This window comes from Salminus brasiliensis, chromosome 24 (assembly GCF_030463535.1).
Source record: "Salminus brasiliensis chromosome 24, fSalBra1.hap2, whole genome shotgun sequence".
NCBI lineage: Eukaryota > Metazoa > Chordata > Actinopteri > Characiformes > Bryconidae > Salminus > Salminus brasiliensis.
In genome coordinates this window covers 23380632-23407789 of record NC_132901.1, presented here as the reverse complement: position 1 = coordinate 23407789, position 27158 = coordinate 23380632, and the positions used below count along the sequence as shown (strand labels likewise).

The following is a 27158-nucleotide window of genomic DNA, read 5'->3' as shown; positions in this document are numbered from 1 at the left end:
TACTTGTTTCCTGTTTTCTACACTTAGTGTGTAGAAGAGTGTGAAGAGCAGAGAGGGTTAGAGAGAGAATGGACGAGGGAGTCTATGATGACGTGGACAGTGATCAGCTGAGTGAGATGGACAGTGATGTGAGGACAGTGGTCATTTATGTCAGTAAACATGGTCTTAGTGCTCAGGATATCGATGCCAAGAGAGAGACAAGGATGCAGCATTCCGGTAGGGTAAGAACACACACACATACACACACACACACACACACACACACAAACGGCTGCATAATCTGAATATATTCTTAATTAAAACATTTTGTCTGTAGCTGTTAAAGCAGGAAATAGATACTGCAGACTGGCTACAGTGTGTTTGGGGCTACTGCGTGTTCTTCTGCTGACTGCATGACTTTTTTGATCGGTACCAAGAGCCCTTTGAATCGAGCTAAGCTGTTGTGCTAAGTGTACTATGTTGAGGACTGTGTATCTATGTATCCATACTGACTTTTGTAGTTGGCAGCATGTAATGATATGTATGTATGGTAATGTATTTTTTACAGTTTTTAAAGTCTTATTTGAACAGTGGACTTTAGCTGTGCTTGCATTTCAGTCACCTAAACAAACTCAGATTCTCTAATTTCTAATTTCTCTAATATCTTTTGTCCTTCTTTGGTACCTATTTGGGTTCTTGAAGTCACTGGATGGTGTTAGCTCTGGTGTTCTGTTTAAACAATTATTTATATACCTGAATATATATATATATATATATATATATATATATATATATATATATATATATATATATATATATAATATATATATCAGCTGACCCAAACTGAAAACTTGTATGGAATTGATTGCATTTGGACGAGAACATTAGTGATTAGTTATAGATCAAAAAGGTCCTTTAGACTTAGTTATTTGGTGGAGCTCCAGCACTCTGGAGAAGTCACTGCTCCACAGCCCAGTGCTGCAGGGCTTTATACCCCTCTGTCTACTAGATGCTAAGTGCTGGCCATGGTGACTTTAGACTCATGTGTGGCTGCTCCACGGCGTTCCGTTATACTATGTTATACTGTACTGGCTGTTATACTGTGGTGATTGCACCGTAAAGTAGCTGAACTCACTTATTAAAAGGAGTGTCTGCATACTTTTGGACAGGTAGTGTATGCAGGTTCTGTGAGCTTTTGTGGACCAGCATTGATGCATTATTTTGCACTCATGAGTATCATGTATCTTTGTTAAGACAAACACTGTATGCTATTTACCATTGTGCCTGGTCAATGTCACATGTCTAGCACTTGTGTGTTCTTTAGTGATAATTTCCTGTTCACTAATATAGTCAGTCTAGTGACGCCTCAGTCTTCAGAGGAGTGCTGCAGAGGAGGCCACTTAGTGTGAATTTAGCAAGAGCTGGGAGTAAAGTCAGTCAGAGAGAATGGCGACAGAGCTAATCTATGATGAAGTGGGCAGTTTTGAGCTGGGTGAGATGGACAGAGGAGAGCGAATGGAGAAGATGGTGGATATTTATGAAAGTGCAGATGCTGTAAGAGTTCAGGAGACCAGCACAGAGAGGGAGAGATGGACACAGCAGACAGGTAAAGTAAATTGGGAGTGCATAAACTTATACCTTTAAAATGAAAGCCTTTCTCACTGTGAGCAGATTCTACATCTTAGTACTTTTCTGCAACCTAGCAGTGATTTTTAAACATGAACCAATGTTGAACAGCTCATTAATTATTAATGAAAGGGTTTGCTCATCATCAAATCATCATTTCATGTCTTATAATGATTAGTTCATGGTTTATTAGTGGGCTTTTATTATTAAGTTACTATTATCGTGTTTAAAGGTCACTCAACTGATGTCGGTGGAAGAGGAAGTAGACTGGCTGCAGTGTGTTTGGGGCTGCTGTGTGTTCTCCTGCTGATCACCAACATACTGCTCTACATGCACTGTGAGTGTTTCAGGCTCAAACACAGAAAGGTTCTCCTTCCAGTACTGAGCACATGTTCTCTTCTGTAAGAAACATCATGTCTTCCCAATGCAGACATGAACGTGGACCAGGCTAAAGACAGAACCATCCTTGCTTGGAAGGAAAACCTGACTGCAGAGAGAGAGGCCTCGATGTCCATTTTCAGAAACCTGACTGAGGAAAGAGATCAGCTGAAGAACAGCAACAAGAATCTGTCTGAAGAAAGAAATCAGCTAAAGAACAGCAACAAGAATCTGACTGAAGAAAGGGATCAGCTAAAGAACAGCTTCCAGTGTCTGATTGGAGAAAGAGATCCTCTGAACAAAACCTTGAGTAAAGAGTGTCTTCTACTGCAGGACATAGATGCTGATTTAGTGAAATGGCTGGGTGAGTGAAACAGCTGCCAGTACAAGCAAAAACACCAAAATCAACTGCAAAATATCTGCTGATTTCCTGTTGGAAAACGACCAAGAAACATTATTAGACTCAGTCAAACAAAAACACCAAAATCAGCTGTAAAATATCTGCTGATTTCCTGATGGAAAACAATTGAGAAACATTATTAGACTCAGTCAAACAGAATTACTCAGGTGTTGATTTTTTGTAATGGTCACTGATTCACACCAAAAAAAATCTACTAGGAGTGTCTATCAGCATTGTGAATGTCCTTCGCTGCTGTCCACACATCTCCAACAGTGATTAGACCTTTCATCTCCACGTTTTCTAACACAGTTCCACAAGTTCTTGATGGAAACATTTAAATAAAAGCATTTAAAAAGTGTATGAGCAACCAGATCTTAGGATGAGACAGTTAGAGTTGCCTAGATGGAAACATGTCACTTAGAAGTACGTTTTTTACTGGATACAAGCAGAACTGAATCAACCAGCTGGCAAATAATGCAGGATGTATACAGGTCTAGATCTGAGTAATACTTTCTGTCAGTGTGTAGAGGAAGTACTCACGTTCTTAAAATTTGACTCTGTCCTTTATTATTCTTTAGAGAAGCTACATTCAGACAAGTGGAGGACATTTAACAGCAGCTACTACTACTTCTCTACTGTGGGGAAGAACTGGAATGAGGCCAGACAGGACTGCAGAGCCAGAGGAGCAGATCTGGTGATCATAAACAGTCGAGAGGAACAGGTGAGAAGAGCAGAGAGAAGAACCTCTACACTGACCTCTGAGATAAATCTCCTTATTCTAATTACACTCTGTTCTCCAGGAGTTCATCAACAAGCAAATGGAATATGGCTGGATTGGTCTGAGTGACACAGAAAAAGAAGGGCAGTGGAAGTGGGTGGACGGGTCACCACTGACCACTGTGTGAGTATAACAACTTGTACTGTCTGTGAGTGTGTATCATAAATCTATAATATTAATAAAGGAGGAATGTCTGCTATTTATTTATTATTTATATATTATTATTTAATCCAAGGTTCTGGAGGAAAGGTGAACCCAGTGATCATGAAGGAAAGGAGAACTGTGCTGTTTTTTCTAAGCTTGATCAGAGACAGAATTTTTGGAATGATGTACGCTGCTCTGACACTGCTAAATGCGTCTGTGAATTTCCACTGTTATTTCCCAAAGTACTCTAGTAATGTTGGCCAGTTGTGGTACAATTTCACATCATCCCCACAGTATAGGTAACTTTTTGTCATATTAGAGATATCAAGTGCATTTCCAGATTTTTTGCTCTATTGAGGTTGGTGTAGCATATTGACTAACACCAATGTTCTTCCCATGGCAGACTGGGGTTCAGTTCTCTCTGAGTCTCTGAGCAAGACTCCTAATGCTACGTTTGCCTACCTGTGTAATATAATTCTACTGTAAGTTGCTCTGGCCATAAATACATTGATTATTGAGTTTCTGTCAGTGTTCTGTCTATTGCTGCAATATCAGAAATCGAGGCATGGAGTCAGTTACAGTACCACCTGTTTTTTTATTTTTCAGACAGAATGACTGAAACTGTATTGTAATTTACATGGATGTCTTGTAGTGTGTAGAAATAATGGAATCCCAGGGGCGCCGAGTGGGCCAGCGGAATAAGGACCTGTCACCAGATTATGACCAGGGAATCACTGGTTCCCGGGTATGCTGCTAGTTATTGGCAGATGGGTCTCAAGAGAACACAATTGGCCTTTCTCTCTCCAGGATGGGTAAATGGCACTTTCTCCCCACATCAGTCCAGTACAATGCTGTCCAGCACTGGTGTCTGCAGGCACTTTCCTCCGAGCGCAATTGTTGCCCAGTAGCATTGGATCAGTGGCAGTTTGGAAATCGGAGGCATGTGTCGACCTTCACCTTCCCAGTGCTGGACAGCATTGCACTTGAGATAGGGGGAGAATGTGTATGGGTTGGGTAATAGGTGATCCAAACTGAGGTAAAAAACTAAATGGGTAAAAATAAATCTTTAATAAATAAATGGAACATAAATAATGATTTCCTGCCAAACTGTGTAGAATAAAATCTACTACATTTTAAAGTAAACTGGCCTTAATTGCATTTTTTATTTTGTAATGGACGTCCCACACACTGTGATCAGACCAATGGGATTAAAAAACAATATCAAAAGGGTTTAGACTGTGTGAATCTCTTTATCCAAATACACATTTATATGCATGCACACACCATATACTGAGCAATAGGACAGATGGAAACATTAAAGGTGTCCTAGAATGGAAGACTGTTCACATAGTGACAAACCGTGAACCTCAAACACTGATGTCTCCTCCTCCAAAAACAAAACACATACAGATATGTAAAACAGGCCAATTCCAACGCATCAAAACTGTGACATAACAGTCTTGGATCAGTATATTCACTCCCTCAACATTCAAACACACAGTCAGTCCACTAGTGAAAGCCCTGGACTCTTGTGCCTGGCCTTCTTCAGTGTGATGGTCACTGTATCAGAAGCAGTGATCAGGATGTCCAAAGGTTTGTGGACACAGATACACAGATAGACACAGCATGTCTAGTCCCTGTAGATTATGACTTTCTGTTCATAAACATGAACCTATTGGCACCATGCCAAATGCCAGGTGTAGACAAGAGGGGTATAAAGCCCCCCAGCATTGAGCCTTGGAGCAGTGGTTCTTGATTCTCTGGAAAAAGGAAAGTTAGCTTTAGGAGTGGAGCAGCCTTATCATGTTTGTATGCTGATGATCTTTGGCTCATAGACGACTCTAGCAAAGCGGCCTCTGTGTTTCACACATTTCCTGTGTTCTTCAGCTTTAGTGTGACGCATTTCTCACAGCTTAAACCCACATCTGCATATATAGCATTAAGAACAGTGTTCATTCATGCCTGCTTCCTGTAATAATTCAGTGTACGGTCAGTACAATCTCAGCTGCTGCAGAAGAGACAACAAGTGTGTGGAAGAGTGTGAAGAGCAGAGAGGCTCAGAGAGACAATAAACGAGGGAGTCTATGATGATGTGACAGTGATGAGCTGAGTGAGATGGACGGAGATGACAACGGTCATGTATGTTAGCAAACATGGTGTTTGCGCTCAGGATATCAACGCTAAGAGGATAAGGACAAGGATACACACATACTGTCAGACACACTGTCAACACATGCATTTATCAAGAGTTTTTGGAAAGAATACGGAAACTATAAAGAGCAGCATGGGTATCTGTCAGTCTTATTTTTCAGATTTTCAATAAAAGGCGTGTTTGTAATAAAATGGTGTGTTACATGATTTGAGGCCCAGTCACAAGACAGGAATGTATCTTGTGCCTGGGCAGTTTAGGAAGTTTAAAAACCCCAATAAGTCAGATTAAGACAAAGACCCATCAATGTGTGTTTCTTGCTGTGTCCAAATTATACCCTATTCCCTATAGCCCCCTACATGTGAAAATGTCTGTCACTATATAGAGCAGTATTATAGGGAACAGAATTCCACAAGGTACTGAACGCCTGAATACAAGAACTAGTCAGTTTAGAGACAGCTTCTATCTTCAAGCAATCAGGCTGCTGAATGAACAATAGCTTGTGGACTGTGGACCTCATCTGTATCATCACTGTATCTCCTCCCCATACAAACACACTCTGCACACCTGCACTTATGACTGGAAACCCTATGCACTGTCACACTGCACCTACAAAGACCTTTCCCCACCCACACTACACTCCAAATTCACACCCATCCAGTGTCTTTTGTAAATAATGTAAACATTCAGATTTGATCAAACCTTTATTCATTTAACTGCTTTCATTTAACTGCTTTCACCAGTGCAGTATTGTAAATGCAGTGCATGTATAATGTGTGTATATGTATAGTATAAACTAAGTATACAATATAAATTAGTGTACATATTTAATATTTCTATTTGTAAATTTGTATTATTTTTTGTACTACTGTGAGGGACGATGCACCCAAGTTTTTCACTCACCTTTACACCTGTTTTTTGATTTGATTTGACAATTGAGGAACACTTTGTAACATGTGCTGTGGGACAAAGAAGGTGCAGGTGGGAACACTAACAATACATCCAGTTTAGGCAAATATTTAATATTTACAGTGTTGACCCTTCTCTAAGACTAACCATGGTTAACTGAATAAAACTTCAACCACCACCACCCTTTTAAAGCAACCAGTCTTTTCTTTAAATCAGCATGATTAGCTGCCTTGTCCTGACGTTAGCAGGCCATTTTGTGACAGTGGCTGGAATGTAGTAATTTTTAAGATAAGAGTTAAGAGTTTGTCCTCATTTAAACATTTAGTGCTTAATAATCCGATAACTGCAGAAAATCAGATTTTGTCAGTAATCCGATCATAAACAGATAATGGTAAACTCCTCGTCTACATGAGTAATCGGCAGTAATCAGAGTTCTGCTTTGCAACCAGCCAATAAACTAACAGAATAAGATGTGATGTAAACATCATGTAAAACCCAAATTTCATGCCACACATTTTTTTACACGATGAGCCACAATATGAACATTCATCATCTGGAAGATGAATAATATTTAAATCCTTCAATTTCAGCGTCGCCGGATTTCTGAGTGCATGTTAACACACTCACTGCGTTTTGATGTACATGGTAAATTTGACATTTTTTTTGTGCCTGGCCCTCCCCTACATGTACCTAAAAAAGCTGTGAATGCTGGCTAGTGCTAGCTTGTGCCATCTCTTTTCTCTATCGTCCACTCCCTTAAAAGCAGACATACTGAAGCTAAGCACACATCAGAAGGAAAAGCACTGGCTTCTTTTTTACCAGTAAAACTCAAGAAGGGAAGTGAGATGAAGTTAAAGTAACTGAAGGCTAAAAGCTAACCTGGATACAGTGCCTTCAGCTTGCTAACAGCACATCATACTGAGAGGACACAAAGAGAGGACAGCAGCACTATAATTACAGCATTATTAAAAGTATGCTGTTATATGAGACTTCTGTGAGCTTTCTGTGAGCCTGGATCAGTTTCATTGTGAGGCAAAAAAGCATGACTGTTAACACATAAACATCACTTCCCAGTGTGCTACTGTGCATTTCCTGTTCACAGGAACATATGCCCCATCCGCCCCGTCCGCCCGCCTCAGCACATCTGTTTGCTGCTGTTGCTGAAGAGGTCAGTTGTTGAGTCATACCGAATACCAAAAGTAAGTCGAAGTGAGAATGGAAGATGGGATCTATGATGATGTGGGCAGCTTTGAGCAGAGTGAGAGGGACAGAAGAGAGAGAGTGGAGATGATGCTGGATATTTATAAAAGTGCAGATGCTGTTAGAGCTCAAGATACCAGCACAAAGACTGAGGACGCTAATGCACAGATGGAGACATCATGTCTGCCGACATCATGCGGCAGACAGGTACTGCAAACTCTTATCATATTGGCAACAGGGGTTGCCTAGTGCGCTATTTTGGGGTCCCGCCAATTTGTAGTGTTGTCTGAAAACATAGTGTAGAATATTTAGTGCACTGTAAAAATCCCACAACGCTCCACAATAAGTAGTGAAGAAGCGACGTACCCCAGCGGGCATGAAACACCCATAATCCATCAGTATGTTTGGTTTGAGGATTAGCATGTAGTTTCTGTAAAAGAAGGCCGATACTTAGACTGTTCAAACGATCAGCAGTGAGCTCACACACACAATGAGGTCTCCGAAATCACTCACTATCTAGTGGAATTCTATTCCCTATATTAATGCTCTATTAAGTGCTCTGGATTTTAGGGATTTCAGTGGATTCACTGGATTCCAGTGAATAGGGGGCAGAGAACAGGGCACAGCTTATGGCTGTCACCTTAACTGCAGTGACCCAAACAGGGCAAATGGACACTTGACAAATGCCAGTGCAATGCGCCCGAGCCTCAAGAGCAGAGAAACAGGGAAGGGCCCACTTAAGCAACCGGGAAGCCAGAGTCACATCTGCTAGCTAGCACCACCGTCTCTAGTTTTTCTGCCTTTCTCCCTGGCTCTTGACCACCAACATACTGCTCTACATGCACTGTGAGTGTTTTTAGCTTCAAACGGCAATATTTCCTCTTTTGATTCCTGAGCACATATAATACACTGTGAATGTTACATCAAGAAATGCAGCTTTTCTCCACACAGATGCTCTAATGAAAGACGAGAACAACAATCTGAACAACAGTCTGTCTCAAACCATCTCCTCACTGAGTGGAAACCTCACTGCAGAAAGAAAGACTCTCTTATCCAGCATTAGAAACCTGACAGAAAAAGGAGATCAGCTGAAGAGCAGCTATCAGAACCTGACTGGAGAACGAGACCGGCTACATATGAACTACCAGAATCTGACTAAAGAAAGAGATCAGCTAAAGAGCAGCTTCTTTCAAGAACCTGACTGGAGAACAAGATCAGCTAAAGACCAACAACCAGAATCTAACTGAAGAAAAGGGCAGCTAAACAGGAACTACCAAAATCTGACTAAAGACAGAGATCAGGTAAATCGGACTCAGCCTCTTATTATTCTTTAGAGAAGCTACATTCAGACAAATAAATAAATAAATGAATATTTTCTGACTATAAAGAAATTAATGTCTGCTATTTGTGATATCTATGAATCCTAGGTTCTGGTGATAGAAATGAGAACTGTGCTGTTTTTTCTATCTTTGCTGGGACACAACATGTATGGAATGATGTACCCTGCTCTGAAAAAGTTGGATGTATCTGTGAATTTACACCAAGGTTTCCCAGGTTGTGACATTTATTACAAGCTTGCGTGTCATGACCACGGCTACACCAGTAAGTCCCTGGGCAAGACTCCTAACGCTACACTGTTCTACCTGTGTAACATATTTCTAATGCAGGTCGCTCTGGCCATAAATGTACTGAGTAGAGTTTAAGACTGTGCTCTGCTTGTTGCTGTAAATATGTATGTCTGATGTGATACTGAATAAATGAAACTGTACTGCAAATGATAACTCCAAAGTGCGTAGAATAAAGTATAAGGCATTTGAAAAATTTGTCTTTTTATTTATTATTGAACCACAAAGAGGCTCAGACACTGTGGTCAGACCTTTAAGAGTAAAAGTACAGAGCTGTAAAACAGGCCAATCCCAAAACTATAAATCTCTTACATAACAGTCCTGACTGGAGAAAGAAATCAGCTAAAGAGCAGCAACCAGAACCTTAGTGAAGAAAGAGATCAGCGAAACAGAAGCTATAGGAACCTGGCTGGAGAAAGAGATCAGAGAAACAGAAGCTATAACAACCTGACTGGAGAAAGAGATCAGGTAAACAGAAGCTATAACAACCTGCCTGGAGAAAGAGATCAGCGAAACAGAAGCTATAACAACATGGCTGGAGAAAGAGATCAGCGAAACAGAAGCTATAACAACATGGCTGGAGAAAGAGATCAGCGAAACAGAAGCTATAACAACCTGGCTGAAGAAAGAGATTAGCCAAACAGAGGCTATAACAACCTGACTGGAGAAAGAGATTAGCCAAACAGAGGCTATAACAACCTGACTGGAGAAAGAGATCAGCTAAAGAGCAACAACCAGAATCTGACTGGAGAAAGAGATCAGAGAAACAGAAGCTATAACAACCTGACTGAAGAAAGAGATCAGAGAAACAGAAGCTATAACAACCTGACTGGAGAAAGAGATCAGCTAAACAGAAGCTATAACAACCTGACTGGAGAAAGAGATCAGAGAAACAGAAGCTATAACAACCTGACTGGAGAAAGAGATCAGCTAAACAGAAGCTATAACAACCTGACTGGAGAAAGAGATCAGAGAAACAGGAGCTATAACAATGTGGCTGGAGAAAGAGATCAGCTAAACAGAAGCTAAAACAACCTGGCTGAAGAAAGAGATCAGCTAAACAGAAGCTATAACAACCTGACTGGAGAAAGAGATCAGCTAAACAGAAGCTATAACAACGTGGCTGAAGAAAGAGATCAGCTAAACAGAAGCTATAACAACCTGGCTGCAGAAATGGATCAGCCAAACAGAAGCTATAACAACGTGCCTGGAGGAAGAGATCAGCCAAACAGAAGCTATAACAACCTGGCTGGAGAAAGAGATCAGCTCAAGACCAAGACTAACAACCAGATCTGAGTGGAGAAAAAGATCAGCTAAAGAGCAAGGCATGGTGTCAATAGGTTCACACATTTATCTGCTCCAGTGAGTCCTATTCTAGGGCCAATTGTTCTCTACAGGGGCTAGACAAGTTGTGTGTGTATGCGTTTGCACATCTGTGTCAGCAATGAGTGCAACTGGAAGTAGCTGAACGTATTCATTAAAGGGGTTGCCCAAAAACATTAAACTATATAAGGTATCTAATTGGATTTTTCCTTCATAGAGGGTTTTGTGCGGCTGTCTATCATTGCAGAGTACTAAGGCGGCCCCAGTACCTCTCACACACTTCATCTATTTATTAACTTTGGTGTGAAGCTTTTACCACAGCTCAAACACAGATGTACATAAAAGGCCAGAGTGGTTTCTTTTTGTTTCCTGTTCACAGACAGATTTTTTAATAAATCAACATCATCTAAACAGCTCATGCATACAGCATAAGAGGTGCCAACCAGCTATCAGGTCTATTTCAGGCTCTGCTTTAAGGTTCATTTTCACCTTTTACCCCCTTTAATTTCACTTAACAGCATTTAGTAGCACATCCTGAAAGCTGACAGTTCTTTTAGAGAAGGTAAGTGACAGTCGAGTAAAACACAGAAAATGGAGGAAGGTATCTATGCGAACGCGAGCAGATTTGAACTGAGGGAGCCGAACCAAGAGGAGACTCAGGATACCAGCACCAAAAGGACAACAGGGACGCAGCAGCGAGGTAGAGAAATCCACTTTTTATCAGCTGTTCAAAGAGGATGCAGACATTCCAGGCTGGCTGTAGTGTGTTTAGGGCTGCTGTCTGTTCTCCTGCTGACCACCAACATACTTCTGTACATGTACCGTGAGTGTTGTGGCTTCTTTGTGTTATTGTTTCTTTTCAATCGAGGGTATTATAAAGAGTTGATGCTGCTTTTGTTAGAGTAACTGTCTCTGCTGTCCAGCGAAGAAGGCTTTTATTTTAGATTTTGAAGCTTTGCTATGAGAATTTGATTGCATAGAGCGTTAGTGAGGTCAGGATGTTGAATGATGATCACCACCACAACGCCTGGCATTATGCACGGTGCCCATAGGTTTATGTTTATCTGCTCCAGAGAGTCCTATTCTACTGGCAGTACCTCTCTACAGGCACCAGACAAGCTGTGTTTGTACATTTGCACATATGTATCAGCAGTGGGTACAGCTAAAAAGTAGCTGAATGCATTCATTAGAAGGGGTGTCCACAAACTTTTGGGCATATAGTGTATTTTTGCCTAAACTTTTTGCACTTTTTTGCACCTTGTTGCAAACGATCAGTCAAGAAATGTATCATGCAGTTTTCTCAATGCAGATGTTCATGAGAAAGAAACTTAAGGACCAAACCATCTCCTCACTGGCCGTAAACCTCACTGCTGAGAGAGAGACCCTTTTATCCAGCATAAGAGACCTGACAGAAAAAAGAGATCAGCTAAATATCAGCAACCAGAATCTGATTAGAGAAAGAAATCAACTAAATATTAGCAACCAGAATCTGATTGGAGAAAGAGATCATCTGAAAAACACTTTGAGTAAAGAGCGTCTTCTACTACAGGACATAGATGCAGATTTAGTGAAATGGCTGGGTGAGTGAAACAGCTGTCAGTACAAGCACACACCAACTTCATCTATAATGAAGACAGAGGAATCACCAAGGACTCACATTATTATTATTAAATATGGCTCTGTCCCTTATTATTCTTTAGAGAAGCTACATTTAGAGGACTGGAAGAAATTCAAGAACAGCTACTACTACTTCTCTACTGTGAGAAAGAACTGGATTGAGGCCAGGCAGGACTGCAGAGCCAGAGGAGCAGATGTGGTGATAATAAACAGCAGAGAGGAACAGGTGAGGAGAGCAGAACCTCTTCACTGACCTTTGAGACAAATCTCCTTATTTACAGCAAGGCACAACTATATTGTTATACGATTTATATTCTTCTTCTCTTTTCTCTTTTATTCCTTTGCGGAACTGTGGTTAAGTAGAACTTCTTTTAAGGTAGTACTGAGTTAACACTGGCACTGAAATTAAGGTGGAACTGCATTTATGTAAGCACTGAATTTAAATGCTAAAATTAAGATGATATTTTTCAAGTTTACACTGACACTGAAATTAAGGTGAAACTGCAAGACCAAAGCAATCAGCCGGCAACACCAGAGAAACCACCACCGAAACTAGTAACAACCCAGCAGGCGGTGGGAACCATTTAAGCTGTGCAACCATTTCACATTTTCCTTTCTTTTCTAGTTACACTCTGTTCTTTTCTAGGAGTTCATTCAGAAGGAAAACATATATGTCTGGATTGGTCTGAGTGATGCAGAAGAAGAAGGACAGTGGAAGTGGGTGGACGGGTCACCACTGACCATTAAGTAAGTAAAACAATGTGTACTGTTTGTGAGTGTGTATCATAAATATATAATATTAATAATGGAGAAATGTCTGCTATTTATATATTATCTATAAATCCAAGGTTCTGGAGGACAGGTGAACCCAGTAATCATGATGGAAATGAGAACTGTGCTGCTGTTTCTATCCCTGCTGAGACACATAATGCATGGAATGATGTACCCTGCTCTGACACTGCTAGATGGATCTGTGAATTTACCCGAACGTTTCCAAAGTTGTGACATTTATTACAAGCTTGCGTGCCAACCAGCTATCAGACCCTAGACTCCTATCCCTACACTGTTCTACCTGTGCAACATATTTCTAATGCAGGTAGCTCTGGCCATAAATGTACTGTGTAGAGTTTAAAACAGTGCTCTGCTTGTTGCTGTAAATTCATTACTGGAAACATGAACATGGTCTGCAGCGCCACCTATTGTTCTATTTTTCAGACAGAATGAGTATGATGTGATACTGAATGAATAAAACTGTACTGCAAATGACATGAACATGGATACAATGCTTAATAACTCAGCATGTAGAATAAAGATATAAGGCATTTGAAAGAAAACTGGCCTTTTTATTTATTATTAAAACACGAATGGGTTTAGACACTGTGGTCAGACCTTTAAGAGTGAAACCATGTGTAACACAGAGCTGTAAAACAAAACTCTTAATCAGTCACATACTTTTGAGTATGAACAATATGGAAGAGAGGCTGAAATGGCTAAAAGCATCTGGACTGGCTAAAAAGGCTAAAAGGTTATGCTAGGCTGACCTGAACAACCACTGCTATGGTTAACCACGCTGGAGGACTGCACTGGCATTGCCTGTGGTCTTGCTGCTTAGTGTTCTTGCCTCTGAACTTCCTCTGGACAGCCAGTGCCTGTCTTATACTATCTTATACTGTCTTATCCAGTGAGTTCCTCTGCCTTGCTCCTGATCTCAGGCATGTTGTACAATCTTTATAGCACTTACCGGAGATAAACATGAACCTACTGGCACCATGCATAATGCCAGGCATGGGCTAAAGGAGTATAAAGCCTCCAGCATTGAGCTGTGGAGCAGTGGAACTGTGTTCAATACATCTGGGATGTGAGCTTTTGTGGACCAGCATTAATGCATTACTTTGCACTCATGAGTTTCATGTATCTTTGGTAAGACAAACACTGTATGCTATTTACCATTGTGCCTGGTCAGTGTCACATGCATAGCACTTGTTTGTTGTTCAGTGATAATTTCCTGTTCACAAATATAGTCAGTCTAGTGACGCCTCAGTCTTCAGAGGAGTGCTGCAGAGGAGGCCACTTAGTGTGAAGTTAGCAAGAGCTGGGAGTAAAGTCAGTCAGAGAGAATGGCGACAGAGCTAATCTATGATGAAGTGGGCAGTTTTGAGCTGGGTGAGATGGACGGAGGAGAGCGAATGGAGAAGATGGTGGATATTTATGAAAGTGCAGATGCTGTAAGAGTTCAGGAGACCAGCACAGAGAGGGAGAGACGGACACAGCAGACAGGTAAAGTAAATTGGGAGTGCATAAACTTATACCTTTAAAATGAAAGCCTTTCTCACTGTGAGCAGATTCTACATCTTAGTACTTTCCTGCAACCTAGCAGTGATTTTTAAACATGAACCAATGTTGAACAGCTCATTAATTATTAATGAAAGGGTTTGCTCATCATCAAATCATCATTTCATGTCTTATAATGATTAGTTCATGGTTTATTAGTGGGCTTTTATTATTAAGTTACTATTATCGTGTTTAAAGGTCACTCTACTAAAGTCGCTGGAAGAGGAAGTAGACTGGCTGCAGTGTGTTTGGGGCTGCTGTGTGTTCTCCTGCTGATCACCAACATACTGCTCTACATGCACTGTGAGTGTTTCAGGCTCAAACACAGAAAGGTTCACCATTTTCAGAAACCTGACTGAGGAAAGAGATCAGCTGAAGAACAGCAACAAGAATCTGACTGAGGAAAGAGATCAGCTGAAGAACAGCTACCAGTGTCTGATTGGAGAAAGAGATCCTCTGAACAAAACCTTGAGTAAAGAGCGTCTTCTACTGCAGGACATAGATGCTGATTTAGTGAAATGGCTGGGTGAGCGAAACAGCTGTCAGTACAAGCAAAAACACCAAAATCAACTACAAAGTGGGCTGAAGATATCTGCTGATTTCCTGATGGAAAACGATCAAGAAACATTATTAGACTCAGTCAAAGCAGAATTATTTTTTGTAATGGTCACTGATGGTCACAAAATAATGTACTAGGAGTGTCTATCAGCATTGTGAACATCCTTTCCTGCTGTCCACGCATCTCCAACAGTGATTGGACGATGTAAATATTTGTGTAAAAGCATGTAAAAAGGGTATGAGAAACCTATGAGACACTAAAGTTGACCAGTCTGAAACATGAGTAGGATAACAAGTAGGTAAAATCAGGGCCTTTGATTTAAGAGGGGAGTGAGTGACGTGGGGTGAATAAGAAGTGAGTGCTCTGCAAGGGCAAGATGACGTCTTAGGTTTTGAGGATGTGAGCATATATATATTTTTAAATGTCATTAAAGCTGATTTGGATGTAGACGGAACTGATGAGAAGTATGTCACTTAAAGTACCTTTTTGATTGGATACAAGCAGAACTGAATCAGTCAGCTGGCAAATAATGTAAGATATACTCAGTCTTAGAATTTTACTCTGTCCTTCATTATTCTTTAGAGAAGCTACATTCAGACAAGTGGAGGACATTTAACAGCAGCTGTTACTACTTCTCTACTGTGGGGAAGAACTGGAGTGAGGCCAGGCAGGACTGCAGAGACAGGGGAGCAGATCTGGTGATCATAAACAGCAGAGAGGAACAGGTGAGGAGAGCAGAGAGAATAACCTCTTCACTGACCTCTGAGATAAATCTCCTTATTTTAATTACACTCTGTTCTCCTCTAGGAGTTCATTCTGAAGAAAATCAATTATGGCTGGATTGGTCTGAGTGATGCAGAAAAAGAAGGACAGTGGAAGTGGGTGGATGGGTCACCACTGACCACTGAGTGAGTATAACAACTTGTGAGTGTGTATCATAAATATATAATATTAATAAGGGAGAAATTTCTGCTATTTATATATTATTTATAAATCCAAGGTTCTGGAGGAAAGGTGAACCCAATGATCATGAAGGACAGGAGAACTGTGCTGTTGTTTCTAAGCCTGATCAGAGACAGAATTTTTGGAATGATGTACCCTGCTCTGACACTGCTAAATGCGTCTGTGAATTTCCACTGTTATTTCCCAAAGTACTCTAGTAATGTTGACCAGTTGTGTTACAATTTCACATCATTGCACAGTATAGGCATCTTTTTGTCATATTAGAGATATCAAGTGCATTTTTAGATTTTTGGTTCTACTGAGGTTGGTGTAGCATATTGACTAACACCAATGTTCTTCCCATGGCAAACTGGGGTTCAATTCTCTGAGCAAGACTCCTAATGCTACGTTAGCCTACCTGTGTAATATAATTCTACTGTAAGTTGCTTTGGCCATAAATACATTGATTATTGAGTTTCTGTCAGTGTTCTGTCTATTGCTGCAATATCAGAAATCGAGGCATGGAGTCAGTTACAGTAGCACCTGTTTTTTTATTTTTCAGACAGAATGACTGAAACTGTATTGTAATTTACATGGATGTCTTCTAGTGTGTAGAAATAATGGTATCTTGGGGCCCCGAGTGGGCCAGCGGAATAAGGCCCCATCACCAGATTATGACCAGGGAATCACTGGTTCCCGGGTATGCTGCTAGTCATTGGCAGACGGGTCCCAAGAGAACACAATTGACCTCTCTCTCCAGGATGGGTAGTTGACACTTTCTTCCCACGTCAGTGCAGTACAATGCTGTCCAGCACTGGTGTCTGCTGGCTGATACATCAGAGCCGGGTACACAGCACTTTCCTCCGAGTGCATTTGTTGCCCAGTAGCATTGGATCAGTGGCAGTTTGGAAATCAGAGGCATGTGTCGACCTTCACCTTCCCAGTGTCGGATGCATTGCATGTGATAGGGGAGAATGTGTATGGGTTGGGTAATAGGTGATCCAAACTGGGGAGAAAATTGGTAAAAGTAAATAAATGGAAAATAAATAATGCTATTCTGCCAAACTGTGTAGAATAAAATCAAAGACATTTTAAAGTAAACTGGCCTTAATTGCATTTTTTTATGTTTAATGGACACACTGTGATCAGACCAATGGGACTAAAAAACAATATCAAAAGGGTTTAGACTGTGTGAATCTGTTTACCCAAATACACATTTATATGCATGCACACACCATATACTGAGCAATAGGACAGATGGAAACATTAAAGGTGTCCTAGGATGGAAGACTGTTCACATAGTGACAAACCGTGAACCTCAAACACTGATGTCTCCTCCTCCAAAAACAAAACACATAGAGATATGTAAAACAGGCCAATTCCAACACATCAAAACTGTGTCTTAGATCAGTATATTCACTCTCTCAACATTCAAACACACAGTCAGTCCACTAGTGAAAGCCCTGGACTCTTGTGCCTGGCCTTCTTCAGTGTGATGGTCACTGTATCAGAAGCAGTGATCAGGATGTCCAAAGGTTTGTGGACACCCTTTCTAATGAATGCATTTAGCTACTTTTGCACCTTTGTCAACACAGATAGACACAGCATGTCTAATCCCTGTAGATTATGACTTTCTGTTCATAAACATGAACCTATTTGGCACCATGCCAAATGCCAGGAATAGACAAGAGGGGTATAAAGCCCCCCAGCATTGAGCTGTGGAGCAGTGGTTCTGGATTCTCTGGAAAAAGGAAAGTTAGCTTTGGGAGTGGAGCAGCCTTCCTCCATTTTTTACATTTTTTCTATGCATTTTAACAGGGTAACAGGATCACTTCTCTCATGTTTGTATGCTGATGATCTTTGGCTTATAGACGACCCGAGAAAAGCGACCTCTGTGTTTCACACATTTCCTGTGTTCTTCAGCTTTAGTGTGAAGCATTTAACACAGCTTAAACCCACATTTGCATATATAGCATTAAGAACAGTGTTCATTCATGCCTGCTTCCTGTAATAATTCAGTGTACGGTCAGTACAATCTCAGCTGCTGCAGAAGAGACAACTAAGTGTGTAGAAGAGTGTGAAGAGCAGAGAGGCTCAGAGAGACAATAAACGAGGGAGTCTATGATGATGTGACAGCGATGAGCTGAGTGAGATGGACAGTGATGAGATGACAGCGGCCATGTCGGTAAACATGGTGTTTGCGCTCAGGATATCAATACTAATTTCATAATGATACTAATACTAATGTTCTGTGGGGTTTTTCTGCTATGCAGTGGTCAGTTTCTACCAAAAGCAGTTATGAAATAAACCACCGGTGATCTGGTGACAGGGTCATGGGCACCTAAGGCTCAGTGAGGCCTCACATCACAGCCTACAGGACTTAAATGATCTGCTACTGACCATTGTCCTGGTGCCAGATACCACAGGACACTTTCAGAGGTCTTGTAGAGTCAGTCCTTCAAATGGTCAGATCTGTTGTGCTAGAATAAGGGGGACCTACTCCGGTTGCAGTGATGGTCTACTCTACAATGCATTTATTTTTCACACATATTTACTAGCCTCTTTCCCACATACACACCCTTTAAGCTTTCACAGCTAAGTGGTTGTGGGTCATATGTTATGTCCTATGTTTGGGTCTAAACGGCTACACCAGAACAACATGGAAGAGAGGCTGAAATGGCTAAAAGCCACTGGACTGGCTAAAAAGGCTAAAAGGTTATGCTAGGCTGACCTGAACAACCACTGCTATGGTTAACCACGCTGGAGGACTGCACTGGCATTGCCTGTGGTCTTGCTGCTTAGTGTTCTTGCTTCTGAACTTCCTCTGGACCGCCAGTGCCTGTCTTATACTATCTTATACTGTCTTATCCAGTGAGTTCCTCTGCCTTGCTCCTGATCTCGGGCATGTTGTACAATCTTTATAGCACTTACCGGAGATTAACATGAACCTACTGGCACCATGCATAATGCCAGGCATGGCCTAGAGGAGTATAAAGCCTCCAGCATTGAGCTGTGGAGCAGTGGAACTGTGTTCAATACTTCTGGGATGAGTTGAGGAGTTAAGGATCAGTTGTGGGGGTGGCAATCATCCAACATCCTGACCTCACTTACGCCCCTGTTGCTGAATGCAATCAGATCCTCACAGCAATGCTCTACTACCTAGTAGAAAGCTTCCCTGGACAGCAGAGACAGTTACTCCAACAAAAGCAGGATAACAATTTTTAATACCCTTGATTTTAGAAGAATCATTGAATGATCAGGTGTCTCAATACTTTTGTCCATGTAGTGTAGGTCTGAGTTTTATTATTAAAACTGAAGCTACATATATAGCAGCTACTTGTTTCCTGTTTTCAGACAGATGTAGCATCAGTTGCTGCAGAAGAGACAACTTAGTGTGTAGAAGAGTGTGAAGAGCAGAGAGGGTCAGAGAGAGAATGGACGAGGGAGTCTATGATGACGTGGACAGTGATCAGCTGAGTGAGATGGACAGTGATGTGAGGACAGCGGTCATTTATGTCAGTAAACATGGTCTTAGTGCTTAGGATATCGACGCCAAGAGAGAGACAAGAATGCAGTATTCCGGTAGGGTAAGAACACACACACACACACACACAGACATATACACACACACACACACACACAATCAGCTACATAATCTGAGTATATTCTTAATTAAAACATTTTGTCTGTAGCTGTTAAAGCAGAAAGTAGATACTGCAGACTGGCTACAGTGTGTTTGGGGCCACTGTGTGTTCTTCTGCTGACTGCATGACTTTTGGCCAGTCAATGTCCTAATGCTACGTTCGTCAGTTACAGTACCACCTGTTTTGTAATTATTTTTCAGACAGAATAATTGAAACTGTGTTGTAATTTACATGGATGTCCTGTAGTATGTAGAAATAATGGTATCTTGGGGCCCCGAGTAGTCGCCCTGTCACCAGATTATGACCAGGGGATGGCTGGTTCTCGGGCATGCTGCTAGTCATCGGCAGACGGGCTCCTAGAGAGCACAATTGGCCTTTCTCTCTCCAGGATGGATAGATGGCACTTTCTCCCCACATCAGTCCAGTACAATGCTGTCCAGCACTGGTGTCTGCAGGCACTTTCCTCCGAGCGCATTTGTTGCCCAGTAGCATTGGATCAGTGGCAGTTTGGAAATCAGAGGCATGTAGACAAGAGGACAATCTCAGCATGCAAAAACCAGGGGTAATAAGCAAGGGGTCGGAACTAGGCTAAAAGCTAGGACTAGCAGATTCTAGCATTTACCATCTCTTCTCACCATCGTCCACTCTTTCAAAAACAAACTGGACTTCCTCAGCTGACCCAAACCGAAAACTCGTAAGGAACTGATTGCATTTGGACGAGAACATTAGTGATTAGTTATAGATCAAAAAGGTCCTTTAGACTTGATTATTGGGTGGAGCTCCAGCACTGTGAAGTCACTGCTCCACAGCCCAGTGCTGCAGGGCTTTATACCCCTCTGTCTACTAGATGCTAAGTGCTGGCCATGGTGACTTTAGACTCATGTGTGGCTGCTCCACGGCGTTCCGTTATACTATGTTATACTGTACTGGCTGTTATACTGTGGTGATTGCACCGTAAAGTAGCTGAACTCACTTATTAAAAGGAGTGTCTGCATACTTTTGGACAGGTAGTGTATGCAGGTTCTGTGAGCTTTTGTGGACCAGCATTAATGCATTATTTTGCACTCATGAGTATCATGTATCTTTGTTAAGACAAACACTGTATGCTATTTACCATTGTGCCTGGTCAATGTCACATGTCTAGCACTTGTGTGTTCTTTAGTGATAATTTCCTGTTCACTAATATAGTCAGTCTAGTGACGCCTCAGTCTTCAGAGGAGTGCTGCAGAGGAGGCCACTTAGTGTGAATTTAGCAAGAGCTGGGAGTAAAGTCAGTCAGAGAGAATGGCGACAGAGCTAATCTATGATGAAGTGGGCAGTTTTGAGCTGGGTGAGATGGACAGAGGAGAGCGAATGGAGAAGATGGTGGATATTTATGAAAGTGCAGATGCTGTAAGAGTTCAGGAGACCAGCACAGAGAGGGAGAGACGGACACAGCAGACAGGTAAAGTAAATTGGGAGTGCATAAAGTTATACCTTTAAAATGTAAGCCTTTCTCACTGTGAGCAGATTCTACATCTTAGTAATTTCCTGCAACCTAGCAGTGATTTTTAAACATGAACCAATGTTGAACAGCTCATTAATTTACAATGAAAGGGTTTGCTCATCATCAAATCATCATTTCATGTCTTATAATGATTAGTTCATGGTTTATTAATGGGCTTTTATTATTAAGTTACTATTATCGTGTTTAAAGGTCACTCTACTAAAGTCGCTGGAAGAGGAAGTAGATTGGCTGCAGTGTGTTTGGGGCTGCTGTGTGTTCTCCTGCTGATCACCAACATACTGCTCTACATGCACTGTGAGTGTTTCAGGCTCAAACACAGAAAGGTTCTCCTTCCAGTACTGAGCACATGTTCTCTTCTGTAAGGGTTTAGTCAAGAAACATCATGTCTTCCCAATGCAGACATGAACGTGGACCAGACTAAAGACAGAACCATCCTTGCTTGGAAGGAAAACCTGACTGCAGAGAGAGAGGCCTCGATATCCATTTTCAGAAACCTGACTGAGGAAAGAGATCAGCTGAAGAACAGCAACAAGAATCTGACTGAAGAAAGGGATCAGCTAAAGAACAGCAACAAGAATCTGACTGAAGAAAGAGATCAGCTAAAGAACAGCAACAAGAATCTGACTGAAGAAAGGGATCAGCTAAAGAACAGCAACAAGAATCTGACTGAAGAAAGGGATCAGCTAAAGAACAGCAACAAGAATCTGTCTGAAGAAAGAAATCAGCTAAAGAACAGCAACCAGAATCTGATTGGAGAAAGAGATCAGCTAAAGAACAGCAACAAGAATCTGACTGAAGAAAGGGATCAGCTAAAGAACAGCAACAAGAATCTGACTGAAGAAAGGGATCAGCTAAAGAACAGCAACAAGAATCTGTCTGAAGAAAGAAATCAGCTAAGGAACAGCAACAAGAATCTGTCTGAAGAAAGAAATCAGCTAAAGAACAGCAACAAGAATCTGTCTGAAGAAAGAAATCAGCTAAAGAACAGCAACAAGAATCTGACTGAAGAAAGGGATCAGCTAAAGAACAGCTTCCAGTGTCTGATTGGAGAAAGAGATCCTCTGAACAAAACCTTGAGTAAAGAGCGTCTTCTACTGCAGGACATAGATGCTGATTTAGTGAAATGGCTGGGTGAGTGAAACAGCTGCCAGTACAAGCAAAAACACCAAAATCAACTGCAAAATATCTGCTGATTTCCTGTTGGAAAACGACCAAGAAACATTATTAGACTCAGTCAAACAGAATTACTCAGGTGTTGATTTTTTGTAATGGTCACTGATTCACACCAAAAAAATCTACTAGGAGTGTCTATCAGCATTGTGAACGTCCTTCGCTGCTGTCCACACATCTCCAACAGTGATTAGACCTTTCATCTCCACGTTTTCTAACACAGTTCCACAAGTTCTTGATGGAAACATTTGAATAAAAGCATTTAAAAAGTGTATGAGCAACCAGATCTTAGGATGAGACAGTTAGAGTTGCCTAGATGGAAACATGTCACTTAGAAGTACGTTTTTTACTGGATACAAGCAGAACTGAATCAACCAGCTGGCAAATAATGCAGGATGTATACAGGTCTAGATCTGAGTAATACTTTCTGTCAGTGTGTAGAGGAAGTACTCACGTTCTTAAAATTTGACTCTGTCCTTTATTATTCTTTAGAGAAGCTACATTCAGACAAGTGGAGGACATTTAACAGCAGCTACTACTACTTCTCTACTGTGGGGAAGAACTGGAATGAGGCCAGACAGGACTGCAGAGCCAGAGGAGCAGATCTGGTGATCATAAACAGTCGAGAGGAACAGGTGAGAAGAGCAGAGAGAAGAACCTCTACACTGACCTCTGAGATAAATCTCCTTATTCTAATTACACTCTGTTCTCCAGGAGTTCATCAACAAGCAAATGGAATATGGCTGGATTGGTCTGAGTGACACAGAAAAAGAAGGGCAGTGGAAGTGGGTGGACGGGTCACCACTGACCACTGTGTGAGTATAACAACTTGTACTGTCTGTGAGTGTGTATCATAAATCTATAATATTAATAATGGAGGAATGTCTGCTATTTATTTATTATTTATATATTATTATTTAATCCAAGGTTCTGGAGGAAAGGTGAACCCAGTGATCATGAAGGAAAGGAGAACTGTGCTGTTTTTTCTAAGCTTGATCAGAGACAGAATTTTTGGAATGATGTACCCTGCTCTGAACCTGCTAAATGCGTCTGTGAATTTCCACTGTTATTTCCCAAAGTACTCTAGTAATGTTGGCCAGTTGTGGTACAATTTCACATCATCCCCACAGTATAGGTAACTTTTTGTCATATTAGAGATATCAAGTGCATTTCCAGATTTTTTGCTCTATTGAGGTTGGTGTAGCATATTGACTAACACCAATGTTCTTCCCATGGCAAACTGGGGTTCAGTTCTCTCTGAGTCTCTGAGCAAGACTCCTAATGCTACGTTCGCCTACCTGTGTAATATAATTCTACTGTAATTTGCTCTGGCCATAAATACATTGATTATTGAGTTTCTGTCAGTGTTCTGTCTATTGCTGCAATATCAGAATTAGAAGCATGGAGTCAGTTACAGTACCACCTGTTTTTTTATTTTTCAGACAGAATGACTGAAACTGTATTGTAATTTACATGGATGTCTTGTAGTATGTAGAAATAATGGAATCCCAGGGGCGCCGAGTGGGCCAGCGGAATAAGGACCTGTCACCAGATTATGACCAGGGAATCACTGGTTCAGGGGATGCTGCTAGTTATTGGCAGATGGGTCTCAAGAGAACACAATTGGCCTTTCTCTCTCCAGGATGGGTAAATGGCACTTTCTCCCCACATCAGTCCAGTACAATGCTGTCCAGCACTGGTGTCTGCAGGCACTTTCCTCCGAGCGCATTTGTTGCCCAGTAGCATTGGATCAGTAGCAGTATGGAAATCGGAGGCATGTGTCGACCTTCACCTTCCCAGTGCTGGACAGCATTGCACTTGAGATAGGGGGAGAATGTGTATGGGTTGGGTAATAGGTGATCCAAACTGGGAAAAAAATGGGTAAAAATAAATCTTTAATAAATAAATGGAAAATAAATAATGCTTTTCAGCCAAACTGTGTAGAATAAAATCTACTACATTTTAAAGTAAACTGGCCTTAATTGCATTTTTTATTTTTTAATGGACGTCCCACACACTGTGATCAGACCAATGGGATTAAAAAACAATATCAAAAGGGTTTAGACTGTGTGAATCTGTTTACCCAAATCCACATACAGCTAAACATATGCATGCACACACCATATACTGAGCAATAGAATAGATGGAAACATTAAAGGTGTCCTAGAATGGAAGACTGTTCACATAGTGACAAAACGTGAACCTCAAACACTGATGTCTCCTCCTCCAAAAACAAAACACATACAGATATGTAAAACAGGCCGATTCCAACACATCAAAACTGTGACATAACAGTCTTGGATCAGTATATTCACTCCCTCAACATTCAAACACACAGTCAGTCCAGTAGTGAAAGCCCTGGACTCTTGTCCCTGGCCTTCTTCAGTGTGATGGTCACTGTATCAGAAGCAGTGATCAGGAGTATCAGAAGCAGTGCTGCAAGTGGGCTGGTATATATATATATATATATATATATATATATATATATGTATATATATATATATATATATATATATATATATATATATATATATATATATATATGTATATATAGTGGGGAAAAGTATTTAGTCAGTCACCAATTGTGCAAGTTCTCCCACTTAAGAAAATGAGAGAGGCCTGTAATTGACATAGGTAGACCTCATTGAGAGCCAAAATGAAAAAAAAAACTGAAAATCGTCTGGTTTCTAAAGAATGTTTTTGCAAATAATGGTGGAAAATAAGTATTTAGTCACCTACAAAAAAGCAAGATTTCTGGCTGTCACAGACCTGTAACTTCTAAAAGGCTTCTCTGTCCTCCACTCATTACCCGTATTAATGGCACCTGTTTGAACTCGTTAAAAGTATAAAAGACACCTGCCCACAACCTCAAACAGTCACACTCCAAACTCCACTATGGTGAAGATCAAAGAGCTGTCGAATGACACCAGAAACAAAATTGTAGACCTGCACCAGGCTGGGAAGTCTGAATCTGCAATAGGCAAGCAGCTTGGTGTGAAGAAATCTACTATGGGAGCAATAATCAGAAAATGGGAGACCTACAAGACCACTGCTAATCTCCATCGATCAGGGGCTCCACGCAAGATCTCAGCCCGTGGGGTCAAAATGATCACAAGAACGGTGAGCAAAAATCCCAGAACCACACGGGGGGGACCTAGTGAATGACCTGCAGAAAGCTGGGACCAACGTCACAAAGGCTACCGTCAGTAACAAACTACGCCGCCAGGGACTTAGATCTTGCAGTGCCAGATGTGTTCCCCTGCTTAAGCCAGGACATATCCGGGCGCGTCTAAAGTTTACTAGAGAGCATTTGGATGTTCTGGAAGAGTATTGGGAGAATGTCTTATGGTCAGATGAAACCAAAGTAGAACTGTTTGGTACAAACACAACTCGTTGTGTTTGGAGGAGAGTGAATGCTGAGTTGCATCTAAAGAACACCATACCAACTGTGAAGCATGGGGGTGGCAACATCATGCTTTGGGGCTGTTTCTCTGCAAAGGGACTAGGACGACTGGTCAGTGTACATGAAAGAATGAAGGGGGCCATGTATTGTGAGATTTTGAGTGCAAACCTCCTTCCATCAGCAAGGGTATTGAAGATGAAACGTGGCTGGGTCTTTCAGCATGACAATGATCCCAAGCACACTGCCAGGGCAACAAAGGAGTGGCTTCGTAAGAAGCATTTCAAGGTCCTGGAGTGGCCTAGCCAGTCTCCAGATCTCAACCCCATAGAAAACCTTTGGAGGGAGTTGAAAGTCTGTGTTGCCCGCAGACAGCCTCAAAACATCACTGCTCTAGAGAAGATCTGCATGGAGGAATGGGCCAACATACCAGCAACTGCGTGTGCCAACCTTGTAAAAGGTAAAGGTAAAGGTGCATGTATTTGTCACTGTATAGTGTACACTGTACAGCAAAATGTGTCCTCCGCATTTAACCCATCTGTGGTAGTGAACACACACACTAGTGAACTAGGGGCAGTGAGTACACACACAAGGCGGTGGGCAGCCAACTCCAGCGCCCAGGGAGCAGAGAGGGTAAAGGGCCTTGCTTAAAGGCCCAACAGTGGCAGCTTGCCAAGCCCAAGAATTGAACCCACAACCCTGTTATTGACGGCCCAACATCAAGTTTTATTTATTGGCTTTGGTGTCACAGCTTAAAACCAAAGCTACATATATAGCAACTACTTGTTTCCTGTTTTCAGACAGATGTAGCATCAGTCACTGCAGAAGAGACAACTTAGTGTGTAGAAGAGTGTAAAGAGCAGAGAGGGTCAGAGAGAGAATGGAGGAGGGAGTCTATGATGACGTGACAGTGATGAGCTGAGTGAGATGGACAGTGATGAGAGGACAGCGGCCATGTATGTTAGCAAACATAGTGTTTGTGCTCAGGATATCAGCGCTAAGAGGATAAGGACAAGGATACACACATACTGTCAGACACACTATAAAGTTAATAGGGTACAGTGTCTGACACAATGTCTTAACTCTTACAAAGCCCCGTAGCCCACAAGTTGGGTATTAGGCTTGATTGGCCCTAGTAATAACACAGTGCTTCCCTCTTGTGGCTGAAGGTGGCCTAGTCCTGGGACCAAGGGGGACCTACTCTTAGGAAGGTGGTATTAATCAGTATATATTTCACAGTTGTGAGCTTGTATAGGATGTAAAGGCAAGTAATTTTATTACAAAACAAAGCAAAGCAAACAGGATACCTAAGAAACAGAAACCAAATCCCACACTGGGAAAATAACAAAAGAAACAAACAGGCCAGGCTAACACACCATGAACTGACATGAAACATGCACATGCACAAGACCAGACCAGGAACAACTTATATTACTTATACACAGACCAACAAGAAACAACTGAGACTAACAAGAGC

At 41.4% G+C, this 27158-nt stretch overlaps 2 protein-coding genes and 1 pseudogene across 2 annotated transcripts; all 3 read left to right on the top strand.

Annotated features, from left to right (window-relative positions):
* The first annotated feature begins 1929 nt into the window (after positions 1 to 1929).
* Positions 1930 to 3628, top strand: LOC140547099 (C-type lectin domain family 4 member E-like). The gene is made up of 5 exons (XM_072670626.1): positions 1930 to 1942; positions 2036 to 2347; positions 2962 to 3104; positions 3184 to 3284; positions 3397 to 3628. Exons 1-5 carry the CDS (start codon positions 1936 to 1938, stop codon positions 3554 to 3556), a joined length of 723 nt encoding a protein of 240 aa, XP_072526727.1. The 5' UTR covers positions 1930 to 1935; the 3' UTR covers positions 3557 to 3628.
* Positions 3629 to 7742: 4114 nt separating this feature from the next.
* LOC140546670 (uncharacterized) lies at positions 7743 to 10484 on the top strand (annotated as a pseudogene).
* A 10404-nt stretch (positions 10485 to 20888) lies between these two features.
* Positions 20889 to 23480, top strand: LOC140546669 (uncharacterized). The gene is made up of 5 exons (XM_072670053.1): positions 20889 to 21048; positions 21511 to 22242; positions 22774 to 22916; positions 22996 to 23096; positions 23209 to 23480. Exons 1-5 carry the CDS (start codon positions 20889 to 20891, stop codon positions 23366 to 23368), a joined length of 1296 nt encoding a protein of 431 aa, XP_072526154.1. The 3' UTR covers positions 23369 to 23480.
* Positions 23481 to 27158: the final 3678 nt, after the last annotated feature.